The 13036-nt window shown below is 41.0% G+C and overlaps 1 protein-coding gene across 5 annotated transcripts in view; it reads right to left on the bottom strand.

Moving 5' to 3' along the window:
• Positions 1–13036, bottom strand: part of madd (MAP-kinase activating death domain) — a 118581-nt gene that overhangs the window by 51488 nt on the left and 54057 nt on the right. For all 5 annotated transcript variants that reach the window (XM_084337839.1, XM_084337841.1, XM_084337843.1 and 2 more), the window contains exons 5-6: positions 4098–4229; positions 3521–3634 (exon numbers count right to left, since the gene is read on the bottom strand). In XM_084337839.1, coding sequence (XP_084193965.1) covers positions 3521–3634; positions 4098–4229 — 246 coding nt within the window. The remainder of the gene's footprint in view (positions 1–3520; positions 3635–4097; positions 4230–13036) is intronic.

Here is a 13036-nt window from a genome sequence, read left to right as displayed (position 1 = left end):
GACGGGCCCATTAGCAAATAGAAATCTAGCACAAACCGAGCATCTCGCCTCACGTTTGTCCGTCTGTCAGCTGATTTTAAGCAGCAACTGAAGTCAGCACCAGCAGCTAACGGTAAGAAAGTTATTGTTTTCCATAACTAATATTTTAGCAACCAAGATTAAGAATGTTAACTATCATATTTTGCAACAAAGCAAGACTTTGTTCGCTAGCTGTCCACAACTACATGAAAATAAGACTATGCTTGTATTCTTCTTGCCAACGTTAATCTCGATAATGCGATGTGCTTAGGTTAGCTAATTAGCATCCATCCCAGCGTTACCTAACGTTAGCCCACATGTTATCTATCACCATTTACGTTATATACCTCCGTTAGTTAGATGTACCATAAGCAATTATTGTTAATTAGCCATGCATGCAAGTCGCTTTTAGAGTGAAATGTAATGTGTATTCGGATCATCATGTTTGCTGGCCCACAACAGAGGTCTGGTAGGACAGCTGATACACCAGCAAGCGCCAAACAAGAAATAAGAGAGCTTATATAAATGGACCCTTGCTACGAATAACCATTTAAGTGACCAAAGAAATTACTGTTTACCGTTTACTGTTAACACTTTGAATGCCACTCACGGCTTTTCTTGGGTTTACCCCCCGCTGGTTGAATGCCCATCACGAGAATATTCTTTTTTTTCTTTTTTATTATAGATCTGAAATCATATTGCATCAAGCGAGCCTACCGTTGGAGATCCAGTCACCCCAGGCTCTCAGATGTGAAAAAAGCGCCCCCTATCGTCTCCCAGATGGTAAATCACCCTTTTGGATTGGACTCAATGAAAGTGAATGGGAGAAAGGATTTCTGACTCCACATTTTACGTCTCACTCACGCAGCCGGCATCGACCGGCATCACTCCGGAGCCTGAAGAGCAGCGGGGATTATGTGTTCTACTGTACACACGGTGGATCAATACAATGATCGATTTTTTCGAATGGTGATCAGGAATTGGAATAATCCATTTGGATACCATCTGATCTCAGGTAAGGAATCTATGTTATCAGTCTTAGGATAATCAGACTCGTTTTCATGGATATATAAGCGTTTCCCCTATATGTGATATAGCTGTTTTGACTGTAAAAGCCATCAGGAAATAAGAGCAGCGATTATCAGCGCGCGGCACGAGTGTGCGTGTGCACATATACTATCGATTATCTAGCGTTTATTTGAAAATGATTCATAAATAGGCCGACAAATGACAACGTTCTAGAATATTCCAGTAAAAGGCGATTATCATAGAATGGGTTGTTTTTTCCGCGAAAACGAGTGATTTTCAAAATGCTATCAAACGGAAATGAAGCGATAAAAAAACAATCTGCTTTGACAATGTTGACTGGAAAATGAGTCTTTGATAAGCGACGGGCAGATTAGACACATTTAAACACATTTAATTTAAAACATAGATTAGGCGATATTAAATTAACATTGGAGTGGATTTGGGCATTCAAGGGGGTAAAAAGGAAAACACGGACTGGCTCTCAAAGTGTTAACCCATTCTTCGCCAGCATTGTACCCATCCTAAACCACCCTCTGCCAGCTCTATTTGTCTATGGAGATGTTCATCTACTTTGCAGGGCTATAACTTTTTAAATTGTATTGCTAAATTGACATTACTATGGCCCATTCAACATCAAGTATCTATCGTTTAGGATGTAGCAACGTTCTACTTTTTCATTCACACATTCATACTAAAATACGGTCTAAAGTATAAATATGTTTTTATCGTTTTCTGCAGCATTCTGCAGAACGTGAGTTATAGCCATAAATGCATATATTGATGATCAAATACAGTTTGATAGCGATCGACGCCAGATTAAAAATGTCAACTGTACATGATCCTAGACATTATGATCTTATCATCTGATGTTAGGGGGGGGGGGGGGGGGGTCGTTTATAATTCCGTGGCCCACGTTAAATCATTTATGTAGTATGGGTGATATATAGATCAGAGCAGTTTGTATGGATAATAATAATCAAACACGCTGAAACTCACCGCAGCTTCCTCGTAGCGTTGGGCGATGAGTGGAGCAAAAAGATCGTTATTATGGGATGTCGATCTAGGCGACCCAGTTCCAGGTTGTATAATACTAATATACGTCCAATCATGTTGTTTATCGAGTTATGGCAACGGATCCATGTCCAGTGTGTCAAGATGGAGTCCCGCAAGCAATAGCGAGTGGCCGGATCGAATATGGATGAGCACCACTTCCGGCCGCTCACTTCCGGTTTTGGCAACTCGCCGATCGGCCACCAGGTGGCGGTCTTGAACCGTTGGAGAGTTGAGCGGAGATCTACAGGACCAGCCAAGTCTCCGTGGGTGAAATATGATTGCCATGACAGAAATTTGAAATATTGATCTCGATGACGGCGTAATCCGTCATTGGCAGATTAAGCATGGCGAGAAATGACGACTTAATCAGTCATTGGCGAAAAAAGGGTTAATAATAAACTTCAGCTAAAATATATTATTGTGTTGTATTATTATATATTACATTACAGCATAGATACAGTACAGCCATAGATATTCATAACTGTACAGCCTGGGACTGGTCTGTGCACAGCAGCAGTGCTTTCTTATATGCATTCTTGTCTGCTGTTTGTCAGTTTCTACTGGGGCTGTAAGCAATGTCCAGGTACACCAACTACTTATGTCCTCTAGAAGCCTGAGAGTAGTCTGCAATTGAGGAATCTTCAAATAATAATAAGTATAAGTCTTTATTTGTCATCAGATTAACACACGCACGTGATGGGTGACCCACAGGAACACACATGCACTGAGTCGCTGACGAAATGTTCTCTGCACCTCCCATCCCGTCGTCCTTCTCCCCCAAGGGCAGCCGGGAACAGACGAGGGCTGCGGCGAGCGCCTCGCCCAGGGACCAATCCAAGTGCTCCTGTCCATCTCCGTCAGGGACGCGACAGCATTAGCGATCTGTTGTGCATGTTTTTCCATTGGGTTTATCTTATCGGGAGGGGAAACCCTTGCGAGCACAGGGAGAACATGCAAACTCCACACAGAAAGGCCTGGGAGATACCCGACCTGGGTAACTGGCAACACGGCAACCTGGTCCCCAAGCGGGAATCGAACCCATGACCTTCTATCTGTGAGGCGACAGTGTTAACCACTACACCACGTGCCGCCAATTATATATTATATAAATCCCAAACTATTCTATGGCGTAATCGTGTGATTCAGTTTGTTGTAAGATTCTGTGTTACATTCTCTGAATATTGGTTGCTAATGCTATAGTTTGGCTGGTTACGTTACGCTGTAGTTGGTGTTCTAACATTTTGATACATATGGTCTTTTTCAAATTTGAGAACCTGCCCCTCTAAAGGTCTCTGCACGGCCCTGTAGTCCACACTTAACACCCTCAAAATCCCAAGTCATACATACATTCCAAGAATATATACATGTATATTCATCCACTAGGGATACCTCATAGTAGAACATAAGAAGAAATACTGACCTTGTTACTGTCAAGGTCCACCAGCCACACATCATCTGGCATTTTGAAATCAGATTTGTAAAGGAAGAAGCTAGCTGGTACACCTATAATGTAGGGTGTGGGGGCGAGGAGAAGCTGTGGGGAGGGAACGAGAAGAGCAAGAGAGGGAGAGAGAGGTGGGGGGTGTCAACCAATCACATTTCACTGACACAACCAGCCATAGTAAAAGGTTTATTTTTAATCTATAATTTTAGTTTGATGCATTTATTGATTTCAAATCATAAGTAGAGTGCAAAGTTCAGATGTACTAAACAAAAGAAGAGACACTTTGGGTCTCATGTTATTATTAAATTGTTTATTTGATCAGATGCAAAATAAATAAATAATATCTGCATTATAAATCGCCTATCCTGCTCTCTAAATATCAGTATTGGCCCTTGAAAAGCCCTCATCAACCAGTGAGCAATCAAATGCTACTGTATTTGAACAATAATAACATTCACTAATAATAACTCACTAATAATTACACAAATGTCATATTATAAAACATGTATACAATACCATATTCAAACAAAAAGTGTTAAAGACAGTGTTTTACCTGTTCAGCAGAGGCCATGCATGTGGGAAGTAATGGGATGACGGGGAACATGTACTCCAGAGGGTAGATCATGGCCACAAAGGCCATGACACTCATCGACAGAGCATTGTAATCCCGCGACTGAAGAACCACCTGGAAATCACAGAGGCTTCAAATCAATAGGCAAGAATGAATACGTCATACAAATAATACTGACCTATATTGTTCAATGGAAACCTGGGAGGTCAAGAGTTGTGTCCACTACCTTTTCACATATTAGGCCATATATTTTCTTTTTTATAATATTATAATTATTTCTTTATTATTATCTTTTTCCGTTTTCTCCCCTCCCAATGTTAGTCGTTATGCCAATTCCCAATCCCCTTCCTGGTAGTTGCACACTCTACCCCCTACCGTCGGTCTGGGAGGGCGGAGACTATCACATGGGTCTGAGAGGGCGGAGACTATCACATGCTTCCTCCGACACATGTGTACCCAGCCCACCACTTCGTTTCACCTGGCAGCGCGGACTCTCACTGGGAGAGTCTAACGTGTGGAAGGTCACACTACCTTTCCTAGATCCTTCCCTTGCTGTGCAGGCGCCCCCGACCGAACTGTAGGAGTCGCTGTTTACAACGACCAGGACCCACCCTCGTCGGGTTTCACACCGGCTAACACCGCCAATTGTGTTAGTATGGACGGTCGGCCAACCCGGAAGCACCACAGCTGGATTCGATCCCACTGTCTCTGTGGTGGTAGGCAGATGCTTAGTCCGCTGCACTACCCGGCCGCCTGATAATATTATTGTTGATGGAGAAAGTAAAACCTATAGTCACTTTTATATACCAGTATTTTCCCCATTGGGTTTACTTATTTAGTAGTAAACAGTGAAATTAAGCTACTCCCATTTTGTGTACTGCTCCCATGTTGTACATGCAGGGAGCGAAATTAACTTTTTGACTCACCGGCCAGTGGCTGGTAGATGAGAAAAATCTACCCGCCAAGCATATTTCTTACCAGCCACATTTAATTTTTTTTTTTTTAATAAAATATATATATTATATAATCATACTTGTAGTTGTATTATCTGCGAGACATCGCCACCACGCAACAAGTCAAAATGCTCACTATCTGCAAACAGCTCCACTGTCTGTGTGTATACTCGAGTAGCCTCCAGCTCCAGCAAGGATTCTCCGGCGCTGCAGCTGGACCCTATACTGTAGCCTCCAGCTCCAGCAAGGATTCTCCCAATTTCTGCGGCGCTGCAGCTGGACCCTACTGGAGCTAACGTGTACTAGGTAGCTACCTATCCAACGGAGGTATTATGCACTACTAGACTTGCTGGAGCATTTGTTGATATCGGGAGCTATCAGTAGCTAGCCGGCTAGATAACGGACAATGCCTCAGTATTAAACTAAAAGTGAATAGTTGACTGGGTCATTTTGTAACGGTAGCTAACGTTAGAGCAGTCAGCAGACTGCCCGGCCCGACTCTAGCCTCTCTGTTTACATGGGGTTGGGAGGGGCTGGAGGAGGGAGGAGCAGCGCGTTGCATGTCTGTGTGCTTGAGACAGTGAGTGAGAACTCCGCTAAGAATTGGATCATGTTATTCGATCGGTTTTCACATGACTATTTCGTTGCCCGCCACATGGCAGACAGACCTCTCAGTCCCACCCGCCAAACGTAAAATCTGCCCGCAAATGGCGCTTGGCGGGCTTTAATTTCGCTCCCTGGGTACATACAACACTCCTTACTACTAGATAATAAAGTAATCAACTCAACCTCTAAACATGAATGAAAACACTCCACCTAACTAGCTTTAGATAATACAGCACTAAACATGAATGAACACAACACTCCACCTAACTAGCTTTAGATAATACAGCACTAAACATGAATGAACACAACACTCCACCTAACTAGCTTTAGATAATAAAGCACTAAACATGAATGAAGACAACACTCCACCTTACTACTAGATAAAGCACTAAACCTCTAAACGTGAATGTACACAACACTCCACGTTACTAGCTTTAGACAATAAAGCATTCAACCTCTAAACATGAATGTACACAACACTCCACGTTACTAGCTTTAGATAATAAAGTACTCAACCTCTAAACATGAATGAACACAACAGTGACAACAGTCCACCTTACTAGCTTTAAGGCGAGACACTGCAGGTGAATAGTCAAATATACTTTTTTTGGTGATTTTGAGATTTTGTTATATTTTGCTTCCTAAACATGTCTTCTATGAAACTAGTGACAATAAAATCAGAACATCAAGAGAGACTTAGAGAGATGGACAGTAATGCCCTTGGACTTCAATTCAAGAATAGAGGTCATTAAAATGAACATACTATCAAGGTTACTGTACCTATTCCAGTCACTACCGATACAAATACCACAGAATCAATTCAGGGAGTGGGACAGACTGATATCGAGGTTCATATGGGCGGGGAGAAGACCACGGGTCAGATATAAAACACTACAACTACCAAAGGAAGAGGGAGGGATGGCAGTACCCAGCCTACAAGATTATTATTATGCAGCACAACTGAGAGCAGTGACGTGCTGGTGTAACGACAGATATGAGGCAAGATGGAAAGACATTGAAAAAGAAGGGGAGGGATACAAGGTACAAGCTCTGGTGGGAGATAGGGAACTATTTAAAGAAAAAGAGGGACTATTAGATCCAATCACCAAATGCACCTTGACCATATGGAACAGAGTAGTAAAAACACACAAATTGGAGAAGCAGTCAGGGGTCCTGAGATGGGTAGCACATGACAAGAGATTCAAACCAGGGAGGTTAGACCATGGATTCAGAAGGTGGGAGAGGGGGGGGGCAACAGCGATATGCAAAATGATAGAGAAAGGAGAAATGCAGACACTACAAAAATTAAAGGAGAAATTTGGACTAGAAAACAGGGACCACTTCAGATATCTACAGGTTAGAGACTACTACAACAAAGAAATAAGGGGGGCCAAAGACAAGGAACAGAATGGAATAATAAAGATGATAGTATGGGCATACGAAGGGGGGCAAGGAAGAGTAATATCAGCAATATACCGGGCTATAATGACCAGCAAGGGACACACGACCGATTATATAAGGGAGAAATGGGAGAGAGAACTAGAGATAGGAATAACAGGGAAGGAATGGGGGAACATATGCGAGGTACAACATTCAACAACAGGATCGAGAATATGGAAAGAATTTGGATGGAAAAACATAATCAGATTCTTTATAACCCCAGAGCTGAAGGGAAAATATGCACCAACACAAAAAGCATGCTGGAGGATGTGTGGGAAGGAGGGGGCAAATCACACGCACATATTCTGGGGATGTCAGAAGCTGAAGGGGTATTGGGAGGAGATAGGGGAAGCAATGATCAGAATATTAGGATACGGGCTACCACAAACAGGACTGGTGCTTTACTTAGGAGACCTGACACACGAGGGAATACAAGGGGGGGACAAATATTTAATAAAGATAATGTTGATAGCGGCCAGAAAAGCAATAACGAGACTGTGGTACAAGGAAGACCCACCGACAATAGCAAAATGGGTAGGAATAGTGGAAGAAATACAGGATATGGAAAGGATAACACACATGCTGAGGTTACAGGAAGAGAAATTTGGGGAAAGATGGGGAAAGTGGGAGGATTATAAAAGGAATGAGAACGACATCACAGAGGAAGAACCAAATGCAACACAAGAGGGCGAAGGGTAAAGGAGGAAAGATGTTCAAGGAGGGTCTATGAACCCATGTCACACACCTGTGCTTTAGTTAGTATTTTCTATTTTGTTTTTGGGATATTACAATTGCTGAATGCTTTTATACCTTATTATTTATGTCTGTTTAACGGTGTGATATTAAATATTCAGGGATGATGTGGTTTGTGTATGGGTGAACCAAAAGGCAAAGTGAAAGTTAATAAACAAGAGAAAAAAAAAGAAAGGACGAAGGATAAGGGAAGAAAGAAGCTCAAGGAGGGTCTCTGGACCCAGATCACACATACAAGCCTTAGTCAGCATTTATCATCTTTGAGTAGGAATTACCTGTTTATGCCTGTTTAAGGGAGATACACAATCAGCCTTTGTATCAAATACCTAGAAAACAACAGTAGGGGAACCAGACAACTAACCATGTGATACCCATGTAAATATTTATGTGCACTGTTTTTTGTTTTTGTTTTTATTGTGATGTTAGTCTCTTTATTTTTTATTATGTATTTTTTGTAAGTGCTGTCTGTCTAAAAACTGTTAATAAAAAATTTAAGTTTAAAAAAAAAAAAAAAAACTAGTGACAATAAAACGTCAATAACACACATTTAGTTGTTTATTTTACATCATTTTGCCATATTGCATCCATAAATGTACACATATTTAATGGGGAAGTGCCTCATTTGCATATATAAACATAAATTTCAGAAAACTTGCAATATATTTTTTCTTAGTTTATATGTACATAACAAATTGGGAAAGTTTCATAGTGATATCTATTCAAATATTTTTTGCCTATTAGGGGGTACTACACTGTACTATACTGTTTGTAGCCTGTGTGTAGTTCTGTTCAGTTCAATAACATCATTATTATTATTATTCAGTTATCAGACATGTGTTTAGGTTGTCTATTACTAATAGTTTGATTACTGTAGGTATTGTGTTTGTAAATATCTGTTTAAAAAAAAGTATGGCATTTTACAATACAGAACTTTGAAGGCGTTTTCCCAAAAATGAGTTTTAAGAGTTTTTCCTCATACTCTGAGCCAGAAATCTCCACTTCAGTAGCACTCACATACACCAAACCTTCCAGTTCTATTCATATCTATGTTCTGAAGGTATTTACAGAAGGGTTTGTTGATATCGCATTCATACCCTGATTTATATCACATTTTATTCCTAAAAACATGGCGAAATATGGAATTTTACCATAAAAATGGACTGAATGGAGTATTTTCTGATTTATGGAGTGATAAAAAGAGATATCCAAAATCCCCTCTGTAATAACCTTTGGCTCTAATATGTCAACAAAATGAAACTATAATTTTGAAAATGGCTTTATCCAATGTTCAGATTTATGTCCTGGAATTATATGCAAATTAGTGCATATTTAAGTAGATCATGCCTCATTTGCATATTTAAACATACAATTTCAGAAAACTTGTAATACAAAAAAGTCTTGTCTTAATATAAGTAATCAACTGGGGAAGTTTCATTGTGATATCTATTAGTTCATTTGTTTACCCTATTCACCTGCAGTGTCTCCCCTTAAAGCACTCAACCTCTAAACATGAATGTACACAACACTCCACCTATCTTTACATAGTAAAGTACCCTTTACCTCTAAACCTATAAATATAAGAGAAGATAAGATGATCCTTTATTGATCCCCTTGGAGAAATTCGGGTGTCAAAGCAGCATGGGGGGTAAAGGAATCTATTTTTTTCAATGTGTATATAATGTATTGGTGGGTGACAGCATCTACTCAGACAGATCTATAGATCTTAAAAATAGATAGCAGTCAGAGTGTGTTGCAGCAGACTAACAGCAGCAGATGAGGATTCGGGCTGTGCGTTTAACATCAACAGCTGATCAAGCATCAGCATCAAGGTTACTCGATCTGGAGAAAATGCATTATCAAGCCACAGGCAGGTTTGGTCAGAGAGAACTAGGGGGATAATATCAACATCGCTGTTGCTATAGTGATTTGGGTCAAAGAGCCGTTGTCAAAGACTGCGTGTCACGTAGTAATGAGGGAGAGGGGGCGGGGGACCCCCGTTGCTAGGGAGAAGACGTTATGATGAGTTCCTTCCGGGGTAAATTAGATTAAGACGCAAAGCAGACGCGAGCAGACGCGTTGACGGAGACTTTGAAACGATCTCGAGGAGGGGGGGGGGGGGGATGGAGTGCCACGACATCACTGGCTTCGGCTGACAGGGAAGGCCTTTGGACAGCTAGGCCGCACGACCACCGAGCGGGCTGACAGGAGAGAGATCGTTAGAATAATGAATTAACACTTTGACTGCCTAAAAACGATTTACAACGTCTTTGCTGGCGATGCTAAAGTTGCCGGGGGACGCTGTACAGCGTCCTTATATCAATATTTCAAAAATCTGGAATCGGATTCATATTCCCCCTCCGCTGGCCTGAGATTCACCAGCAGGACCCACTGAGCTCTCTGGCGGTTCAGGAGCGCCATCTGGTGGCCGATCGGCGCAACTGCTTAACAGGAAGCGCAGTAGAGGTTTTGCTGGTCGGCCCTATTGCTTCCGGCCACTCGGGATAGGTTCCGGCACTCTAGCTCGTCACTCTACATAGCGATCGATTGCCAATAACTCGATAAACAACATGATTTGGACGTATATACCATTATACAAGCTGGAGATGGACCGGGTAATAATATATCCCATAATGATAAAATTTCTACTCGACGATGATCGCCCAACGGCGCGCGGAGACTGGGGTGAGTTTCAGCGTGTAACGTTACCATCTTCGATACTAACTGCTTTTATCAACATTTGACCCACATTAGATGATTGGTATAACGCTGCCCACGGAATTATAAACGCCCCCTCGCCCATCCGGTCAACATCAGATGACGTGTAGTAACTTCTAGAAGTACGTCTAGTTGGAATTTTTTATATCGCGCTGATTGCCATCAAACTGTATTTCATCATCAATATAATGCATTTGGGGCTATATATCACGTTCTGGAGAAAGTTGCAGAAAGAGATGAAAACATACTTATACATTAGACCATACTTTACTATGAATATGTGAATGAAAAAGTTTAACGTTGCTACACAATGAACAATACATATAGGACTTTGAATGGGCCCTAATAATGGCAATGTAGCAATAGAATTTAAAAAGTTATAGCCCTGCAAAGAAGGGGACGTTCTCCATAGACAAATAGCGCTGGCAATCTATGGTATATCATTAATTTAACCCATGGCAGCCAAAGTGTTAAGACTGAACAAGGACATTACAGAACGGGGTTACATCTGATTATGAGGCTTTGTTTATGGAATAAACAACGTTTTTCCAAGAAAGGTACCACGTCTGCCAGTGTCGAATTCTTATGATTACGGATTACATTAAGGGGGATGACAAAGTTGTACAGCCAGTATGAGAAGGTCGACTTCAGAGAGAAATAAACACAACGCAGAAACTTCACAAACACAGATAACGAGGCGATACTGGCTGATTACAGAAACATCCAACAGGGGGATACAGGGTGGGGGATGCATAGCTTCACAGTCATACACTATAGGTACACTTAAAGTATAGATACTGTGGCAGATATCACCCCCCGTCTCATGGATATGTGAAGGACGGGAGGTACTACTGCCACAGGAGGAGTAGAAGCAATTAGGTAGCTGATTAGTACTGATAGAACACACCTGTGCATCATTAGATCACCCACATCCCACACGCACACACCGCAGACACACACACACTACAAATACACTAGGACAGAGAGAGTTGAGAGGTGATGAGGTAGGAGTTGTTGTATTGAGAGAGAGATTGTTTGGGTATGGAGTTTTTTGCGAGGTGAGAGGTAGTGAGAGGAGAGGTGAAGGTGTTCATTGTGTAATGGACCCTAGACTGGCTGAGAAACCCCCTTGTGTACTGAACATGGACCGGAAGACTACTCTTGAGTATTGAACAATCCCTTCTTTTTGTACGAGAGCCTGTTTTGTGTTTTGGACATCGGACTGTATTACGACCATTCTATTTGCCCATCAAACTATATTATGGCTGCATTCAATAAATATTCTTAATGATTGATATTGCACTTGTGTGGACATTTGAATTTGTTTGTTTTTTAACCGTGACGAGGCTGAACACCACCAGCATCACAATACAAAATAATATTAAAAAAAAGTACAAACACAAGATAGTCCAGTGATGAGAGTCCAGTGATATTAGTCTCTAGTGCAAAATACAAGATGTCAGTACGGTGATGTGAGTCTCTAGTTCTCAAGTCCTGAGTTGTGACAGTGATAGTTCTGGCAGCAGATCCGGCCGCCAAAGCCCTTTGTTGTAGAGCCTGATGGCTGCCGGTATAAAGGACCGGCCCAGGCGGTTTGTAGTGTGTCAGGGGGGGGATGAGTCTTAGGCTGAACGTGCTCTTCATTCTGGCTAGCTCCTCGTAGAGGGGGTGAGAGGGGTTCTCCAGGATGACTTCTAGCTTTTTCCTCATCCTCCTCTCAGCCACCACCTCTAGGTTATCCAGCTCACCACCCACTACTGAGCTAGCCTTCGTCACTAGCTTGTTCAGTTCATATAAATATATGCAAAAGCATTCGATTACCAGTTATAAGCTACTAGTTTGTAGATTTTACGTAAAAAATATCAGTATTTATATCTAATGTAACAATTAAAGAAATTAGTTGTCATGTGAGTGAGTGTGGTGGTTCATTTACTTTTACAGTCAAACGTTTCAGTAAACAATAAACATTACAATTCTGACAATGTGGTTTGACATTTTCATGTTTTGCTAATCAATGCTTTGTTTTTTAATAAGATAAGTACTATGTATGCCCTCTGTTATATTTGCCCTACAATAAATAGTTACATTATAATCTAATAATATAAATCTAATCTAATATATAATCTAAAAAAATGAAATGCTAACATGCTAAATATATGCAATATATAATCTAATAATCCAATAATCTAAATCTAATATATAATATAAAAATGCTAAATGCATGGGTCTTTTGTCTTTAATGTTAGCTTGCAAACTCAAATACTGTCTTGTAAAAACATTGTGATCGTGTATCGCCGAAAGGTCAGAAAATATCGTGATATCATATATATCGCCCAACCCTAACTCCACTCCACTACCTTACTATCCTTAGATAATAAGGTTTGGGGAAAGATAAGTCAAATTTAACTGATATAAAAGAACTTGAGTAATATATGTTAGTACTTTTTCCAGACA

The sequence above is a fragment of the Notolepis coatsorum genome (assembly GCF_963971535.1).
Source record: "Notolepis coatsorum genome assembly, chromosome: 20".
In the NCBI taxonomy this organism is placed as follows: domain Eukaryota; kingdom Metazoa; phylum Chordata; class Actinopteri; order Aulopiformes; family Paralepididae; genus Notolepis; species Notolepis coatsorum.
This window is presented reverse-complemented; position numbering and strand designations above follow the sequence as displayed.